The sequence below is a fragment of the Sorex araneus genome, chromosome 1, assembly GCF_027595985.1.
Source record: "Sorex araneus isolate mSorAra2 chromosome 1, mSorAra2.pri, whole genome shotgun sequence".
Taxonomy (NCBI): domain Eukaryota; kingdom Metazoa; phylum Chordata; class Mammalia; order Eulipotyphla; family Soricidae; genus Sorex; species Sorex araneus.
In genome coordinates, this window is record NC_073302.1 from 173,152,761 (window position 1) to 173,173,549 (window position 20,789).

At 46.0% G+C, this 20,789-nt stretch overlaps 1 protein-coding gene across 2 annotated transcripts in view; it reads right to left on the reverse strand.

Moving 5' to 3' along the window:
- The window catches only part of LIX1 (limb and CNS expressed 1), a 64,225-nt gene that overhangs the window by 15,998 nt on the left and 27,438 nt on the right, over positions 1–20,789 (reverse strand). For both annotated transcript variants that reach the window (XM_055140632.1, XM_004613091.2), the window contains exon 3: positions 3,861–4,001. In XM_055140632.1, coding sequence (XP_054996607.1) covers positions 3,861–4,001 — 141 coding nt within the window. The remainder of the gene's footprint in view (positions 1–3,860; positions 4,002–20,789) is intronic.

The window sequence follows — 20,789 nt, forward strand, 5'->3', positions numbered from 1 at the left end:
TTTGATTAGATGGTGAGTTAATTATATTCTTGCTAACAGAATCATTACCCCAAAGCAGACATTCTCTCTCTTTGCTCTGCATTTGGTGGGTGATGTTGGTGATATTTGCATGGCTGCCTTCTGGAGCTGCTTTCATCTGCTGTTGTAATGCTGTTGCAATCCAGAGATGACTAGACAAAATGGTGCAACCGACGGGGAAAGGAGTCTCTGGTTTTATGGACCATTTATCATTTATTGCCATGACCTACAGTGAGAGTTTTTCATAGTACACTGGTGTTTGGTTTCTTGACCACTTAATTAATCTTTAAGAACTGGTGTGGGGGCTGGAGCAATAGCACAGAGGGTAGGGCATTTGCCTTGCATGTGGCTGACCCAGGTTCGATTCCCAGCATCCCATGTGGTCTCCCGAGCACTGCCAGGAGTAATTCCTGCGTGCAGAGCCAGGAGTAACCCCTGTGCATTGCCAGGTGTGACCCCCAAAAAAGCAAAACAACAACAACAACAAAAAACTGGCGTGTGTGTGTGTGTGTGTGTAGAAGCAGAAATGAAGTTCCCCCTCTGTTTGTTCAGGGAGAATGATTGTTAGAGCTCACATGAAAATTTGCCCTTCAATACCCCGTGGCCTGGGATTCCCAAGAAAGTGGGTGAAGACTTTGAGACTGAATGAACAACAACTGCAAGCATTAGATAGCAACAAATTTATAGCTTTTGAATGCAGTAACATTAACACACTGCTGCTGAAATATTTATGTTGGCTTTTTAAATATCCCAGAGGAAATCCATGCAGAAGCCTGTAAGCCATATATATTCTCTTCCCTTAGAAATTTCCAAGGGAAAAAAAAATGATAAATTACATTCACACTGAGGGCCCCTCCCTGCTGCTGAGTAAATTCTGCACCAATAAATCAGGCATTATTTTCTTAACTTCTCTTCCTCAAAGGCACTTAAAATTTGCAGACTTAGAAAATAAAGACTTCTTTTCATCCTTAGCAGAGAGAGAGAGAGAGAGAGAGAGAGAGAGAGAGAGAGAACTGCAGGCCAGCCAGCCTGTACCAGCACTTCCCATATTTCTCTATTCAATAGGAGCATTACTGAGGGGGTTAGGAGCACAAGGGTTGGTATTTGGGGCATTACCAGCAGCTTCCCCAGAATGACAATCCTTTTCAGTGGATCAAAGGAATCAAAGAAAGAAAAATCTCAGTTGGGGTTTATTCATGCTAAAGGCAAAGCCATGAAGTGGCTAATCCCTTCCGGTAATGCCAAGTTTCTGCCCTTCCCGGACACCCAGGGAGACACCTGCTATTATGGCCCCTAGAGCTTCCTCTGGAGGAAGCAAGGTCAGGACCACTCATCACTCATGCAGCATTGCATCTACTGCCGGAGAGCTGAGACACTTCCTGTCAAAAATCTCTTAGTCAGCTCATTGGCTCCTTAGATACCAGGTTTTAGGATTAAGAAACCTCCAAAACTCTTTGTAACAAATAATTGTTATGAAGCACAATACTTCTACTAGCCACCAGATATGGGTCCATGACTTTTCCTAGAAGACAGTACTTATTCCAGATATCAGTAAAGAATGCTGAATTTGGGGGAAAACGAGGGGCTATTTATCACTAGATTAAATTTGTCACTAGATTAAAGCAGATTCAACTGCACATGTTCTCAGGCCATCAAAGAGTTCACGCTGTGCAAGTGGCAATTATTCCAATCAACAAATCAAGCAAATGATCTACTTTGATTTAAAGCTGGTTCATGGTGAGTCAGAGAGGCTGAGAGCATTCTTAAGATTGGTCTAGGAAATGGAGACACATCCCTTACTCATGGATAGGAAGAATTAACATTATCAAAATGGCAATACTGCCCAAAGCACTATACAAATTCAATGCGGTCCCTATCAGGATACCCATGACATTTTTCAAAAAAAATATAGACAAAACATTCATGAAATTCATATGGAACAATAAACCCCCACGAATAGCTAAAGCAATACTTGGGGAAAAGAAGATGGGTGGCATCACCTTTCCCAACTTCAAACTCTACTACAAAGCAGTAGTAATTAAAACAGCATGGTATTGCACTAGAAACAGACCTGCAGACCAATGGAACAGAGCTGAATATCATGTCACAGACCCCCAAATATGTGCCACTTGATCTTTGACAAAGGAGCAAGAAATGTGAAGTGGAACAAGGAAAACCTCTTCAACAAGTGGTGCTGGGAAAACTGGATAGCTACCTGCAAAAAAATGAACTCTGACCTCTGTCTAACGCCAGGCACAAAAGTCAGATCAAGGTGGATTAAAGATCTCAACATCAGACATAGATCTATAAGGTTCATAGAGGAAAAAGTAGGCAGAACTCTCCATGACATTGAAGCTAAATCATCTTTAAGGATGAAACAGCACTGACCATACAAGTGGAAACAAACATAAACAAATGGGACTACATCAAACTAAGAAGCTTCTGCACTTCAAAAGAAACAGTGACCAAAATACAGAGCCCACAGAATAGAAAAAGCCCACAGAATGGGAAAGAATGTTTACCCAATACCCATCTGATAAGAGATGAATATCCAAGATATACAAGACACTAATAAAAGAAAAAAACCTCCAATTGCATCAAAAAATGGGGAGAAGAAATGAACAGAAGTTTCCTCAAAAAAGAAATATAAATGGCCAAAAGGCACATGAAAAAATGCTCCACATTGCTAGTCATCAGGGAGATATAAATCAAAACAACAATGAAATATCATCTCACATCACAAAGACTGGCACGAATTCATAAGAACAAAAGCAACCAGTGCTGGCATGGATGTGGGGAAAAAGGGACGCTCCTTCACTGTTGGTGGGAATGCCAACAGGTCCAGCCTTTCTGAAAAACAATATGAACAGTCCTTCACAAACTAGAAATTGAACTTCCATATGACCCTGCAATATCACTTTTTGGAATATAGCCTGAGGATGCAAAAAAGCACAGTAGAAATGACATCTGTACCTATATGTTCATTGCAGCACCGTTCACAATAGCAAAAATCTGGAAACAACCCAAGTGCCCTAGAACAGATGACTGGTTAAAGAAACTTTGGTACATCTACACAATGGAATACTATGCAGCTGTTAGGAGAGATGAATTCATGAAATTTGCTTATAAATGGATAGACATGGAGAGTATCATGCTAAGTGAAATGAGTCAGAAAGAGAGGGACAGACATAGAAGGACTGCACTCATTTGTGGAGTATAGAATAATGAGGCTGACACCCAAGGACAGTAGATACAAAGGCCAGGAGGATTGCCCCATAGCTGGAAGCTTGCTTCATAAGCGGAGGGGAGAAGGCAGATGAAATAGAGAAGGGATCACTAAGAAAACGATGGCTAGAGGAATCAGTCGGGATGGGAGATGTGTGCTGAAAGTAGATAATGGACCAAACAGTGTCTCAGTGTCTGTGTTGCAAGCCATAGTGCCCCAAAGTAGAGAGAGAGTATGGGGAATATTGTCTGCCATGGATGCAGGGGGAAGGTGGGAAAGGGGCAGTATACTGGGGATATTGGTGGTGGGAAATGTTCACTGGTGGAGGGATGGGTGTTTGATCATTGTGTGATTGTAACCCAAACATGAAAGCTTGTAACTATCTCAGAGTGATTCAATAAAATAATAAAAAAAAAAAAGATTGGTCTAGAGAGCCAGCTTCAACTTCAGCATTTCCAATCAAAGTAGTCCTTCTGAGGGTTGTTGTTTTTGCTGAACATTAATGACTCAATGGGTAATAATTAAACTATCTAGGCTTAGAGAATTTGCTCACTTTGGCATCTCCTGAGATTTAAACCCAGTGCAGCCAGCACCTCCCTCCCTGGTGGGCACTTACGCTGGTGGAGGCAACGGCTTCATGCACACTCTCCATGATGAATTCCTTGGTGATTCTGCGAGAGGGCAGCTCATTGAAGAGGGAGTTGATGAGTGCCACTTTTGCAGCATCCCGGCGGGCCTCCGCTCGACTTAAGCAGCACTTGGGAAGGAAAGGAGAAAGGAGTGATGAAAAAATTCCACTTCTCATTGTTTCATCCTGGCATCACTTGGACTTGGACATTTGTGTTTATCTGTTGGTTGTCTGCAGCTGTTCTTGCATACCCATTGCTAATCTCCAGACCATCCTGCAGAGTTTGTTTCAGCCCTGCAGCACATACAGAAGTCTTGGAGAATCTTCAAATGTTTTTTGTCTCCTATCACGGTGGTTTCCTATTCAATCTCCTATTGCATGTGAGCTATGCACCCAAGTCTTTGCACCTTTTGCTAATAAATAATAATAATAATAAATAGAACCCTCATATGACCCAGTGATACCACCTCTGGGTATCTATCTCCAATACATAAGAACATTAATTCAGAAGGATATATATACACACCTATGTTCATTGTGGTGCTCAGTACAATAGCCAAGATAATGAAAACAACCCAAATGCTCAGCTATGGATGAATGGATCAAGAAGTTGTGAAATCCGGCTGCTTCTCTCAGAAGGGAGCATAACATAAGGCCCCCATAGCCATGCCACTGGACTCCGTGCTAGACTATTTCACATGGGATACCCCAGAGGGGATGGTTGAGAGACCTCCCCACCCCAAGGGACCCAGCTCTAGCAGCCAAAACCCTCCACAACCCAACCACTGCCATGCTCAAGGCTGCTCCCCACAAGCTCAGGTCAAGCCTCACACATGAGTGAAGTCCTACAGAACCCAGATAATGTGGAACTTTGTGACCTTGAATTCTGGGCTCAACAGGACCAGGAGCGGAGATCCTCTGCCCTCTTTCCCCAGTCTCCGGCGACCCAGTGGTCACGCCCATAAGCCACTTCCTGCTGGCTCCAGATAATCTCATCATCGGCCACCTTCCAGATCACAGGGCTGCTTCTCCCGATAGGAGCATAACATGAGGCCCCCATAATCATGCCACTGGACTCCACACCAGGCTGTTTTCACTCAGGGTGCCCCAGAGGGGGGTGAATGAGAGCCCTCCCCGCCCAAGGGACCCAGCTCTGGCAGCCAAAAGCTTCCAGAACCCAACCGATGCCACGCTCAAGGCCACTCCCCATGTGCTTGGGCAGAGCCTCATATATGAGTAAACATACTCCTGGACCACGCGGCTGAGAAAGAGGCTGTGCAACAAACACATCATAAACCACTCCCTACCCATTCCCCATAATTACCACACCACTTTTGATGGGGTTCAGATAATAGGCAACAAATCATAATAGGCAACAAATAGGGAAATATATATATGCATATATACATATTTTCAGATATATATACCAAAGCTCACATCGCCCAAACTTTAACAACATGTTAGTGATATCCTATAGAACGTCTTAATGGCTCCTGCCAAGATAGAACAATCTTCACACTGTTTCCTATATGAACACTCTTTTGTAAGCATGTTCGGCAGTTTTTCATAACAGACAATGCAAAATAAATTATTTTGGTTTTTTTTGGGACAGGGATTGGGGTTAGGGATGGAAACATCCCAGATTTGGTGGTGGGAAGGTGTAATAGTGGTGGGATTGGTGTTTGACTATTGAATGTAATCAAACATTGTGAACTAACTTATAAAATTTAAAAATTAAAGAAAAAAGTTGTGGTATCTTGGTGAAAGGATAGGTGCTGGAACATTTTATAACCGAAACCCAATCATGAACAACTTTGTAACTGTGTCTCTCACTGTGATTCAATAAAACATTATTTAAAAAAAAGAAATTGTGGTATATATACACAGTGGAATACAATGATGGAATAAGAAAGAACAAAATCATGCAAGTTGCTACAACATAAATGGAACTAGAAGGTATAATGCTGAGTGAAATTATAGTCAGAAGGAAAGAGATAGATACAGAATGATCTCTCTCATATGTGGGACCCAAAGATACACAGCAAGGTAGCAACAAAGGGCAAAGGCAACCCAACAGGAGAACTGACCCACACAACTGAGTTTGGGAGAGGGTTGAAAAGAAGTTATGTTGGGGTCCTAGGAAAAGAAGGGAGGTAGATATACTGGTAAGGGGTGTGTTGGAATTATGTGTTTAGGAAACCCATCATTAACATATTGTAAATCACAGAACCTCAGTCAATAAAAAAGGTAATAATAATATTGAAAATAGTAATAACAAGAAAAGTAATGGAAACAGTAACGCACATATTACTATTGTATGCTAGGTGATTGTATTCATTATTACAGCTTTCCTCAGTCCTTATTTCAGAAAACAAAACAAAACCCAGATACCATCATAAGGAAAGAAAGGCAAGAGAAGCTACTTAAGCATCCTAATTAAAAGCACAGGCTCTGGAGTCAGCTTTCAAATTCCAGACCTGGCCCTTAGGAGCTGAGAGACCCTGGCCAGTTAGTTTTCTCCTTTCCTGGGAATGATAGCCACTGTGCAGAGAGGCTGAATCACAGGTTCAGTGCGTGATGGAGGATAAAGCACCAGCGATGAAGCACAAAACAGGGCTCAGACCATCCTCGATTCAGTCCTTCAGCCTCCCACCAGCGGAGGACGCTCTGCCAAAACCCAACCCCCAAAGCTTCTGCTTTCCTGGGACAAGTACCCCACCTCCCTGCTAAGTCTCAGTCTCACTCTCCGTCCACGCCCACAGTTCAGGCTCCTGAGGCCCTCCCGAGCTTAGGGGCTGGTCACCCCTGCTTCCACGTGTTTCCCCACGTGTAATTAATATTCATCCCCATGCTCTTGGCACGGGAATCTCCGCTTCCGTCCAGTCTCGTTCTTGATTTCATCCCGCCCTCTGTTTTCTCGTCAGCTGACCCAGCCTCAGGTTCTGACTTGGTGTGTGTCCTGGGGCTGCAGAGACAGAAGCAAAGTGTCCCTGGAGCCCGCTGGGCTGGGCTCATCATGTAACTAGCGTCAGGCTCCTGCTTGGAACGAACCCCTGGGCCCTGTCAAGCAGCACCCCCTGCTCCGCCCCTGGGCCAGTGGGGTGAAGGCTGCAGGATTCAGAGGTTGCTCCTCGCTGGACAGTGCTCTCTCCGACGGCCACCAAAATACTCGGGTCTCAGATTCCGAGCAGCTGGGGGACTGGGAAGATGCGGCCATCCTGCAGTGTGCGGGTTCAAAGCGTCAAGGCCTTCTTAGCGCCCACGGGAACAGCTAACACCCTCCATGTCTGGCACTTGACCTCAGCTGCACGTGCCCCGCACTATCTCTGTCACAGGTGGCTGTACCCCGTGAGATGCCCCCCACCCCACCTTTGTTCCCACACGCTGAGCTTGTGTGCCCTGAGGTCAGACTCTGGCCCCTCCACTTTGCCCCAGGCTCCTCCCACCAACCATGGTGCCCATCAGCAGGAGCCCCGCTCTGTCTCTAGCCCTGAGCCACGCAGTACTTCCTCCTGCACCCCAAAACTGCAGGCCAGGAAGCCTCCTTTTGTATTTGTGGGCACCTTCAGCAGACCCAGCATCAGTGAATGATGCTCTGACCTTGCTGGTAGGGGGAGCAGGGCATGACCAGGCCCCACAGCAGGGTTGCTGCTGAGACATGAAGGTGCACACGTGCTTTGCGCTCAAAGAGTACAGCAGACAAAGAACGATGGCACTCATTTGTGGGATATTAAACAAACAATAAAACATACTGGGAGACTAAAACCCAAGAACAGTAAAAACAAGGGCCAGGAGGAATGGACTACGGATGGAAGCTTGCTCTAAGTGGTTGGGGGAGAAGGCACTCAGGGCAGAGAAGGGATCACTATGACAATGATAGCTAGACATGAGCACTCTGGACAAGAACTGCGTGCTGAAAGGAGGGAAAGAGACAAACATGATGAACTTTTCAGTACCTGTGTTGCAAACCGTAATGCCCAAAAGAAAAGAGAGAGAGAAAGAGAGAGAGAGAAGTGTTGGCTGTAGAAGTAAAGTGTAGGTGGAGGATGGGAGGGAAACTGGGGACATTAGTGCTGGGAAATGTACACTGGTGAAGGGAGGGGAGTTGGAACATTGTAGGACTGAAACCCAATCATTCACAGCTTTGTAACTATGTATCTCACCGTGATTTAGTATAGAAAAGAGTGCAATGAAAGCTCTAAAGGTGAGCTGGTAACTGGTGACTGGTGGGGGCAGGGGAGCTCCAGTGATCTGAGCAGATAACTCAACCCTAACCTTGTTTGGCTGGAGGGGTGCTGATGTTATTGCATGCTCAGGTTACTGTCCTCAGCCAGACTTTGTTGGAGTCAGGTGGCCCAATCAACAGCAACTTTACAGGGGGAAAGGAAGGGCTGGACAGGGCAAGGAGGCCCGCATGGCATTTTCTTACAAGGATTCCTTGGGGAAAATGGGAAACCATCTCCTTCTACTCCCTTAACTAGGGCGATGGCTAAGTATCTCCACTGTGTTCAAGACTTTCAAGGCGGAAAGATAAATTAGGAGGGGAGTAAGGAGAGGCGCATAGGAGGTGGCAGGCCAGAGGCCAGGGGTCTCAGAACATCCATGATGAAGAGCTCTGGTATGTAAGTTCTAAACCTCAGAGCCAACAACCTTGGAAGCAGGAGACCCAAACAACCACAAACCAGAATGGGAAATGTGCCCATCAGGGAGGCAGGTGAGGCTGCGAGGTAACCTTCGGACACTGGAAGAGGAAAATCAACACTGGATTGGCGGGACACTATATGTGTGAAACCCAACTGTGAACAATTTTGCAAATCATGGTGCCTAAGTATATTTTCTTCAAGTGTCAGGTGCTGGGGAAAAGCATGATGCTTGAGAGGATTATTTCCCACATATCCTGGTTCTATTTCATTCTCAGGAGTTTGTTTTTCACTGGAGCCGTTTTAAAAAAAAAAAAAAAACCTCACTTTACCTATTTCCCTCGGATCTCAATGTAGCACATGAGTTTTAAATAAGTGGTCTTTTACTGAGATTCAGCTGCCTTTTCTTTCAGGAAGCTTTCCCAGACTGCTCCCAGGCCAGGAGGAGAGAACCATACTGATCTGTTCTTTGCTCAGCACCCCTCCTTCCACACCTCTCCCAAAGGGCAGAATGCAACTTCATCCTCTTTGTTGCTCAGTAGCTGCAATATGCCTGAATCCAGAGTCCAGCCTAGGGAAGGCAAGCACAGATCACTGAAGCACCTAAAAAAATGCTTGAGGAATTCTCTTCAGGAAGATAATTAAGGATATATGCTCCTTGTTATAAAAATTCCAATGTGAAAGGACCAGAGTGAGAGTATAAGCGGTAAGACACTTGCATGCAGCTGGCTTAGGCTAGATCCCCAGCGTCCGTTCCATATGGTCCTTTGTGCCCTGCCAAAACTGATCCCTGAGCACAGAGCCAGGAGTAAGCCCTGTGAATGGCCAGATGTGGCCCTCATACAAAACAAAACAAAACAAAAATTTCAATGTGAATGTACTCCGTGCAGTACCTATAGCTGTGTAATATAAAAATGCAATGGATAATTTTCAGAGGAGTGATTAGCTCTGAATTCTGAGAAACTCTGAGAGGTCCAGTCTCGCCTGACTGTCGGGTTTGTTTATTATTTGGACAACCAGTTTCCTGTTAAAAATCAGAGTTTTTGCAAACATTACCTGACATCTGTAGGATGTCAGCTCATTTTAATAGGATTAGGGTTTTGGCTTTACAAAATCTAAACTAGAGGCATTGGGGTTTTCAAATTTAGAGAATTAGATTCAGACCTGGGTCCTCTCTAGAAAGTACATAAATTTATATCTAAATACTAGCAATTTAAACCATCTTTCATAGAGAGAGACCCAGTAAACACTGCTTAGATAAAAGAAGCTATCTATTTTAAATAAGACCAGTTAAGTACTAGATCAAAGGCGCCACATACATTTACAACCAAATGGCATTGCTTCTGGGATCAAAGGGCTGCCTGCGGAGAGCTGGAAAGAGCCTGTCCCCAGCAAGCATGAAAAAGCACTGCAGAGACGCAGCCAGTATCAAGATTTTAAGCCAACACATGTCTTTACTTATTTTATTGTTTCAATGTACAGAATCCTGGGATAAAATGAGACAGAAAGTGTACCAATTAATAAGTACATAAAATAAAAATAAATTCAGAGCCATCAAAGAGCTTTTCTTGCTCTTATTGTTCTCTGCATTTCTCAAAGACAAGTACTTCAAAATGTCTATAATGTCAACCAGCCACATTCTTTGAAAAATTTGGAGCTACAAATCCAAGCGTGTAAGGGCTGCATTATTCTCTTTGGGGCTCCTTTCACAGCCCTCTTCAACCAGGAGAACCTGTAGCCAAAAGCAAATCTAAATCAGAATGTGGATTCTGCAGAAAAAAACAGGCACTGTCAAAACTACCCTGAAACAGTGGAAAGTGCTGCAAGAAAATAAAATATGGTAAGTGACAGGCTGTTTTATTGAGGTGTCCAACCTGGCTGTCAAAGACAGCAGGGGGGCGGGGCGAGGGTGAGTGAAGTATGTTATTACAAAGCAACTTCCCACCAGAGTTAGACTTCCCAGTTTGGATGGCTTGTTCTTGCTATTTTTCAGCCATAACCACAGATTTGTAAACTGGACCATATCCACTAACCATTCTAACACATTCATTCGGATGGACAGTTTCTGTCCCTTGCACAAGTGGAAGTGCATGGCTAGAGGACTTAACAGTCAAGGCTCTACGAAAGGCAGCGTGGGCTGCTTGGCATCTGGTGCCACGCGCTTTCCAAGTGACTAGCAGACTCCACGCAGACATTTGTCTTGATTCTCAGATGCCTTTCATCTGCTATTAGATTTTTATTTATTTTTGGGTTTGGGGACCACACCCAGTGGTGTTTAGGGTTTATTCCTGGCTCTGCAGTCAGGGATCACTCTGATGGGCTTAGGGGACCATATGGGGCGGAGGGATTGAACGGAGTTGGCTGCATGCAAGGCAAATGCTCTACCTGCTATATTATCATTCCAGTCCTGCTGTTAGATTTTTATACCAGTAAGCTCCAGGAAGAAAGGAAGGAAGGAAGGAAGGAAGGAAGGAAGGAAGGAAGGAAGGAAGGAAGGAAGGAAGGAAGGAAGGAAGGAAGGAAGGAAGGAAGGAAGGAAGGAAGGAAGGAAGGAAGGAAGGAAGGAAAATATAAACAGGCTCGTCAATGGCGTTGCACAGGAAAGCCAATGGAATGGCAGTAATGGCAGAGACTTAAAGATAGTAGTTCCCTCCCAAACTACAAGCACTGCTACATGGCTGCTGGGAAACCATGTGAGATTTCAGATCCTCAGAGATGAAATTCATGTCTGCTTTTGCTATCAGCTATAGATAACTAATATAAATATTTCGCTCACACCAGGTAATTAGCATCTCAGCACACTAATAATTCTTATTTCTGACAGGTGCTGGCACCAAACCAAGCACATTATATTATGAGCATAATCTTTCTTCTTGTTTGTTTTTAGGATCACACCTGTTGGTGCTTAGGGCTCACCCCTGGCTGTTTTCTCAGGGGGCCATAAACACCAGCAGGGACTGAGCTGAGGTTGACTGCATGCAAGGCAAGTGCATTAACCTCTGGATTCTCTCTCTCTCTCTCTCTCTCTCTCTCTCTCTCTCTCTCTCTCTCTCTCTCTCTCCCTCTCTCTCTCTCTCTCTCTCTCTCTCTCTCTGAGACTCACCACTGCCATAATCTTAAGAAGTAGATTTCTTTCTGTTATTCTTATTCTGCAGATTAAGTTATATATTCCAAGGTCATACAACTTTAAAAAGTGGCCAAAACAAAATTTAATGCCTGTCTTATTATTTTGTTTTCTGTTTTGTTTTTAAGTTTTGGGCCCCACCCAGTTTGCTCAGGGCTCACTTCTGACACGGTGTTCAGGGGCACTCCTGGTGGTTCTCAAGGACCATATGCGCTGCTGGGGTCAACCTTGTGCAAACCAAGTGCTCCACCCACTCTGACCCCAAGTCTGTGTTACTTGAGAGAACAGACAACCCAACTCTACTTGACACAGAAACTACCACTCACCTTGGAATAGGGAGGGTGTGTGATTTGGCTGTGAGTTAAGGCATGCTCCTAACTGTACACTTCTCTACCCAAAGTTTAATTTGTACTGTCCATGAGGCATTTTGACATAAGACTCCAAGAGTAGCTCTTCCCATCTGTACCTGACAAACTCAGCCTCATAAAGAAGAAAAGGCCAGGGGCTGGAGAATAGCACAGCGGGTAGGGTGTTTGCCTTGTACACGGCTGACCCGGGTTCGATTCCCAGCATCCCATATGGTCCCCTGAGCACCACCAGGAGTAATTCCTGAGTGTAGAGCCAGGAATAACACCTGTGCATCGCCAGGTGTGACCCAAAAAGAAAAAAAAAAAAAGAAGAAAAGGCCAAAGAGAAAGCAGTAAGGAAGCAGTGCCTGGTGAGAAGGGAATACACTAACAATTTATCATATCAGGACAGGTGGGCAGGGAGGGGAACTCATTGGGCAATGAATTTCGGGCAGAATAAAAACCGAGATAAGCTCGCCCAAGCAGTTTCCCTGTCATGGGCTCTTTTCCCAGCCTCAGAGTCAGGACATCCTCGGTCTGAGAGCACTGAATGATGAGTGCTGTGCCGTATCTACACAGGCACCCTAAGAAGCATGCTTGCCAACTCTGACCAGTCCTGGGCTGCCGCAACCCAATTTGGGATGTGCTAGTCCTTTTTTCACCTTCTTCTTTTCCTTGCCTCTCTCAGATTTCCTATGTACTTTTTTTTTCCCCCTTGCTCTATATCTGCTTCTGAAGGTCTTTTCTGCGAGGCAGACAGGGACCGAGGGAGTCTGGACAGAGGCTGGGACTGACTACTTTCCTTTTCCTGAGGAGAGTCAGACCTTGCTCCAGCCTGAGATCCCCCACTCCCCGGAAGGAAGCTCCATGGTGCAAATCCACATCCTGCCGTGCTGATGAGGTGGGTCTCAGGAGCTGCAGCTGAAGGACCTGGTGGGATGAAGGGTTGTTCCTTCAGGAGCGCCTTGGAGATTGGCCTGCCCCGCAAGGTGTGGAGGCCAGGCAGGAGGGTAGTGCTCTCCCTGCATCTCTGTGTGGCCACTACTCTGGCTGTCCCTGCTCCCTCCCTCCAGGGCCTCTCTGTCCTCCTCCCTCCTGTTGTCCTTTTGAAGCCTTTCTGCTGGACTATGGCGAGAAGGAGGATGTGGACGGCAGAGAGCACACCAGTAAAAGCCCTTATGTCATCCCTCTCAAGGAGTCCTGACTTCGGGCTGAAAAGGACGCCTCAACCAAGCTGGGCCAGCAGGATCTGAGGTTTTACCAAACAAGGTGGTGCAACTATGTTAACAAGTATCTGGCATATCTTCAAGGGCAAAAGTCATTTGAGCTTCCACAGCTCCACCAGATAATTTTTAGAATTTTTTTTCAAACCCAGCAGATGCATATCTTGGAATTTACCCCAAGAGCCCTAAAACTCATTCAGAAAAGACATTCATAATCCTAAATTTATTGCAGCACTGTTCATAGTAACACAGATGTGGAAACAACCCCAATGCCCAACATCTGATGACTGGATAAAGATACGATGGTACATCATCACAATGTAACACTTCTTGGCTATAAGAACAGATGAAATCAAGCAGTTTGCAGCTATGTGATGGATCTGGAGAGTATCATGCTGTGTGAAGTCAGTCAGAAGGAGAGGGACATAATACAGTGACCTATCTCATATGTGGCATAAAAGAAACATAATAAGGAAACAAATGCCCAACAGAACCTGAGAACTGGTCTTCAGTAGGAAGCTTAACATGGGTTACTAGGAAGGTGGGGATGGATGGATAGATGGATGGACATAGGGACAGTGGTGAAGGGAAGTGGACACTCTAGTGGAAGGTGAGGTGCTGGAATGTTTTATGTAAGAACTCTACTACTAATAATATTGCAAACTATTGTGCCTAAAAATTTTAAAACAGAAAAAATAATGCCTCTAAGACCAGCTTATCTGGCTCGTACACTCTCCTGGACTTTAGATCACTGGCAGGTTCCCGGGGCCCGCAGCCCCACCGGGAGCACAGTGACCATGCTGCAGGCTGAGGCGCCAGCTGAGAGCTACTCCTGCTTCTCCAGGCTGCCAGGGAGCTGGGGCGCACGCAGTGCCAGGCTCTGCACAGGGGTGTGTGCCCACAGAGATGGTCCTGCACTGCAGGAAGAGTAATTTTTATATCAGGATGGTCCAGCAGTGTGAGCGCCAGAGCCCCTCACCATGCTTCAACAGCAGGATTAGACTCAGGTTTGTTTTTTTGTTTGTTTGTTTGCTTTTCGGGTCACACCCAGAGATGCTCAGGGTTTACTCCTGACTCATGCACTCAGGAATTACTCCTGGCGGTGTTCAGGGGATCATACGGGATGCTGGGAATCAAACTCGGGTCAGCCGTGTGCAAGGCAAACACCCTACCCGCTATGCTATCGCTCCAACCCTGACGCAGGTCTTTAAAAAAAAATCACTTATTTAATTTTTGGGTTTTGGGGCCACACCCAGTTGTGCTCAGGGTTCATACTTGGATCTTTATTCAGAGATTACTCCTGATGGGGCTGGGGGACCAAACGGGGTGACCCAGATCTGCTGCATACAGGGCCAGCACTTGATCCTCTGTTCAATCGTTCTGGCCCAAGATTCAGTCTTTAAAAATCTTTTACTATCCACAACCAGAAAAGCAGGGACCAAGAAGCCTGATTGGTCAGTGGTTGGAATCTACCACAAGTATGTGTGGGGCTGAGGGTAGTAGGTAAGACAGAGAAGGGACCAGTGGAAATGATCATGTTGGATAAAAACTGAGGATTGAAAATAGGTGAAGGGATGTACATGACAACCTTTCAGTATCTGTATTGAAAACCACAATGCCTAGAAGGAGGGGGGGCGGAGAGAGAGAGAGAGAGAGAGAGAGAGAGAGAGAGAGAGAAGGAAAGTACCAAACTACCTGCCATAAAAGTAGATTGGGAGGAAAACTGGGGACTTTGGTGCTGGTAAATGTACTCTGGAGGAGGGATGGGTGTTGGAACACTGTATGATTGAAACCAATCATGAACAGCTTTGTAATGTGCTATCTCAGCCTGCCAGAAGTGATCGCTGAGCAAAGAGCCAGGAGTAAACCTGAGGACTGTCAGTGTGACTTCCAAAGCTAAAATCAATCAATCAATCAATCAATATCTTTTCTTTAACTTGGGTTGTTTTTTTGGGTGGAGAGAGGTAGAGGGACTACCAAGCAGGGATGAGGTGCCCGCACCATGTTCCAGTGATTCTCAGCTGACCTGGTCAGTGCTCAGGCCAAGGGCCTAAGAATGCAAAGCTGTTCAGGCCTGTGGTGTGGGGGTGTCCAGGAACCCTGGGGCAGGGTGGGGCACACAGGGCCAGGGAGACACGCTGGTCTGGCTTCATCCCAGAACCAGGTTTTGTGGAGTGGGGAAGGTTATGTGATTTGGGGGACCTGATTTAAGAAAAACAGTATGAGGGCCCTTGTGGGGGACCCTCTGCCTAAAGACTATGATCCGAGAGGTCTTCTAACCCATTTTGGCACCCAGCGGCTTCTTACAGAAATGCATCTAGACTGTGAACTGAGCTAAAATATCAGAAATCTAAAACCGCGTGGCCGCTGTCATGGCCGCATGAGCTCATAGAGTCTTCATTCTCAGCAATGAAAAGGAATTATTAAATGATGCCTTTTCAGCAGGCCTGATTAGTGGGGGAAATTCCAAACAATAATAGTGAGTTCTCTATTGAAATATTGAATGTATTCAAAGTATAGAGAGGATAAAGTGAAGATCATTAGCTACTTAGGTGGGGGCTGGGTGGGAGGGGGGTATTTTGGGGTTCTTGGTATTGGAACATGTGCACTGGTGAAGGGATGAGGGTTCAACCATTATACGACTGAGACTTAAACCTGAATGCTTTGTATTTTTTTCACGGTGATTCAATAAAATAAAAACTTAAAAAACAAACAAACAGTGGACAGTAATCCTTTCTCCTATGCTTGCAACATGATTGGCAGGAATAAGTGATTGCTCTAAGTATTCAGCAACTCTCTGTGTGCTAAAACACTGTCATATTTCAGAGTAAACTAACCAGCCCCAGCTCATCTTTGACTTGAGTGCAGAATAACAGGACAGGGGACACAAAAGAGCGAAAACTGAATGCAAAGACAGGAGACAAAATGCAAGTTGACCCAAACTTTGACAACCAGATTTGGAAAGGTGCCTGTCAAGATGGGAGCCTGGGTGGGGGATGGGAACCCAACCTGGCACATTGGTGCCGGGATTGCTGCTGGAATATTGCATGCCTAAAACCAAACTATGAATAGCCTTGTGAGTCACAGTGCTTTAATAAAATAAAATTTGAAATGAAATTAGAAAAAAAAATCGCCCTTGTGGGCTGGGGTGAAAATACAGCAGGTGGGGCTCTGGCCTTGTGTGTGGCAACCCGGCTTCCATCCTGGGCACCACAGTTAGTCCCCTGATCCCCACCAGAAGTGATCCTTGAACACAGAGCCAGGAGAAAGCCCTGAGCACTGCCTGGTGTGCTCCCAAACTAAAACGAAATAAGGAAAAATAAAAATTGCCTTTGCGATCTGGAAGGAGCGGGATAGACCCTTCATGGGCTTAGGGTTGAGAAGGAAACTCTCCTCTCTTCCACAGCTGTGCTCGAGCCAGTGATTGTGCACTTCCACCCCAAAATCCTGTCTCACTTGTCTCACACCCCCGCCCTGGGGGTCCCACAGTCTGACTCAGCTCTGAGACCACCTAAGATCACATCAGATCCCACTTCTCAGGGTGTCTATCTGGCACATCTGCTGCCACTTCAGAAGCCTCACATTTCCTGGGGATGGATGAGGCCTCCGAACACCCCTCCCCCACCCCTCGAGCCCCTGCACCCCCTCCTCTTCAGCTAGAACAGCTCACAAAACTCAGGACAATGAACAGATTGTGGATTTACTGTACACAAAACAGTCAGACGAAGAGAAGACCTAGGGCAAGGGCCTTCCAAGGGTCTCTACCCTAGCAGGCCACCAGCCCTGTATCCTCTAACCCCACTCTAATATTGTCCTGAAGGTTTCACAACGCCCGCGGGTCACAGACTCTGGCTATTGATGGCTGAGTGAACCTTTTGCCTCTCCTTTCTCTGGAGTATGGGGGAGGCACTGGAAGATTTAATCCCTAATCATGCAGCCTGTGCCCTGGGTGCCCAGTCCCCATCCTGTGGAAAACCTTGTGTTTTCCAAGAGCGATGGCATTAATTTAAACTCCTCCAAGGTAGACAGACACTTACAACAGACTATTTATCACCTTTATCACCTCTATCACCTTTATCACTCTTGTCATTTAGCAAATTCCAAACAGGTTAGGTTCTGGGTGCCAGGAACCAGGCCAGAGACTGAACACACTTTCCTTATGATAAATCATAGTGCAGCAACAGCAAACCCATCTCTTCTAACATGAAAATAAATAAATGCCACTTTCTCAGTAAAGGAACGACTTCTACTGAAGAATCAAAGAAAGTGGCATTCAGATTGGGGGAGAAAAAGTGCTTGATGACAGTTTGTCTGAAAACTAACCCCTTAGAGCACTGTGACCTCACTCACATCTCAATTCCATTCACCTTCTTCATGACAATTTCTTAAATTGTTGCACTATGCAACAACTTGGCAATTCAGCCAAGCCTAATTTGATGAATAGCAGGCTATCTGAAATAAAGTGGCCGGTCCACTTTTTACACTGTATTAAGGTTTCTTAAATGAACGGAAACAAATTCTGGAAATCATGAACATATTTTAAATAGAAATATCTAATAATATACTAGTTTTATTGTTATCTCTCTTTCTCTCTTTCTTTCTCTCTCCCTGCCATGTGTGTGTGTGTGTGTGTATGTGTGTGTGTGTGTGTGTTGGTGTTTCCGCCACACCTGGTGGTGCTCAGAGCTTACTCCTGGCTCCATGCTGCTCAGGGATCACTCCTGACTCCTGTCAAGACTTGAGGGACCATATGAGACATATGGGATACAAGGGATTGAACTGGAGTTGGCTGTGTGCAAGGCAAACACCTTACCCACTGTACTGTCTCTCTATCCCCAATATTATTACTTATTTATTTGTTGCTGATGTTTTTAAAATTTGTTTTTGGACCACACCTGGTGATGCTCATGGCTTACTCCTAGTTCCGTGCTCAGGGATCACTCCTGGAAGAGTCAGAGGACTATATGAGGTGCTGGGTCAGCCACCTGCAAGGCAAACACCCTGCCTGCTGTACTATGGCTCTAGCCCCCTAATTCTATATTAAGTCCTTAAAAATGATTTACGGATGTGTTACTATGACATAGAAACATTCCCTATCTGGGCTGATACAATTTATACTCTGAGGATAATTTTCATCACAGACCACTTTTGATAAGTAATTTTCCTCCCAAATTTTGTACCCCAGACAGGGTACCCGTGGGGTAGATGTTTTGAGGGTTTTACTGTTGCGTGGATCCTCTAAACACCAAACACAGAGCTTTCTTTAGAAAAGCATGCTGAAAGAAGCAGGCCATTTCTCTCTGTATGAAACAATGGGCCTCTTGGAACGTCTCATTTAGGTGATTTATTCATTTCTGTTATTCCTTTGCATGGAGGACCACGGGGTGCAGAGGATCAAACTGGGAACAGCTACATACAAGTACCTTCACCACTCTGCTCTCTTGTCAGCCCCATGTACATGGTTTAAAGACACCAGGACAGAAGAAGAAAAAGGTCACAGATCCCAAAGATGCAGAAACCAAGTGAAGCACATTTGACTCATTTTATCAGCCTGCCCCTGTGGCCAAGAAGTTGAAAAATGGCTTGTTAGAAACTTGACTTAGGAATAAGAAGAGAAACTGCAAGTGTCAGATTTTATCTGGCTGTGGGGGTTCTGGACTGGAGTGATAGCACAGTGGGTAGGGCATTTGCCTTGCACACGGCTGACCTGAGTTCGATTCCTCTGTCCCTCTCCTCTCGTAGAGCTTGGCAAGCTACCAAGAGTATCCCGCCAGCATGGCAGAGCCTGGCAAGCTATCTGTGGCGTATTTGATATGCCAAAAACAGTAACAAGAAGTCTCACAACAGAGATGTTACCGGTGCCTGCTCGAGCAAATCTATGAACAATGGGACAGGACGACAATGCTACAGTGCCCAGGTGCTGAGGCAGCATTTGCTCAGTGGCACAGCAGGGAGGTGAGCCGGCCAGCACCAGGTAGGCTCAAGGGCAAGGAGGTGGACAGTGAGACAGAGGCTTCTCGAAGATTTGCTGCATGTGGCTGCAAAGATCTTTGGGCTTTCTAACTTTCTAAGTGGGAGCCAGTGACCCCAGAGCCAGAGTGAGGGGCCTGTGGGCTCAGGTCAGCGTCACTGACACCTCTGACTCTTCCAGGCACACAAAGAATGCCACAAGCCAGCCCTGCTGCTAACTGACCCCTTTCCAGCCCAGACTTGCTGCCCTGCTAAGCCAGGCACAATGGCCTGCGCCCCCAGTCAGCAGTAGCTGCCTCCAGATGGCCTGTGAGAAAGGGCAGCCCTGAAAGGCAGCTCCCCAAGGCAACAGCGGGCTGCAAGGCAGCGGGGAGCAATGTGGAGCTCTGGGCCTGCTGGGACTGAGGGGGGTGGGGCATGTCTGTGGGCAAAGGGGGAGGGGACTGGCCTGGGAGCCAAATTTTCAGAGAAAACTCACCAGTTCCTGTCAACTGAAAGAAATGTTTCATGCACACAGAAGGTCAGAATGTTATTTTTATAATATAAACCACCTGGCCTTCCCCTTCACCTCTGGTGCAGATGCCGGGCTGTGCTCAGGCCCTGGGATGCACCAAGCCCCCCTCCATCCCCCCTCCACCCACCCCCTGTGCTCAACTCCTTGAGGTTGGCCTTTCCTCTCTCTCTCCCACTTTCCCTGCTCTCTTCTCCTTTCCTTCCCCTCCCCTTCTCACCCCTCCCCTCCCCTTCCCTTCCCTCTGCTCTTTTCCACTCCTTTTCTTTTCTTTTCTTTTCTTTTCTTTTCTTTTCTTTTCTTTTCTTTTCTTTTCTTTTCTTTTCTTTTCTTTTCTTTTCTTTTCTTTTCTTTTCTTTCCCCTCCCCTTTCCTCTCTTCTCTACTTACATCTCCTTCTCCTCCCCTCCTTCTTTTCTCTTCCCTTCCTTTCCTTTTCCTCTTCCCTCCCCTCCCTCCCCTCCTCTTCCTTCCCTTTCTCTTCTTTACTTTTTTTCTTTCTTTCTTTTTTTTTCAAGTTAAGGTGAAGACAGAGCTGGAGCAATAGCGCAGCTGGTAGGGCGTTCACCTTGCATGTGTGGCGGACCTGGGATTGATTCCCCCATCCCTCTCAGAGAGCCCAGCAAGCTACCGAGAGTATCCCGCCCGCATGGCAGAGCCTGGCAAGCTACCTGTGGAGTATTTTTTATGCCAAAGACTAACAAGTCTCACAATGGAGACATTACTGATGTCCGCTCAAGCAAATCGATGAGCAATGGAATGACAGTGAAGGTGAAGACAAAATGAACAGACAAGCTTCAGTTTGTTTGACATTGAAGGACTTGGCAGCAGACTATGACGCTGGTGGCACAGAGAGGGCTAGAGAAGGCTGGGGAGAGAGGGACTCGGGTTCTTCCTCGCTGAGCAAAATGAGCCAGCTTGCTACAGGGCTGAGGGATTCCAGCAGGGTTAGACTCAAATCTTTTTTCTTTACTTTTTTCCCTCTTTTTCTGTTCTTTCTTTCCATTCCCCCTCCACCGCCCTCCTCGCCCCCCCCACCCCCGGGCCTAGAATTGAACGCTTGCAAAGCAAGAAAGTAAGCACTCTACCCTTGCACTATTTCA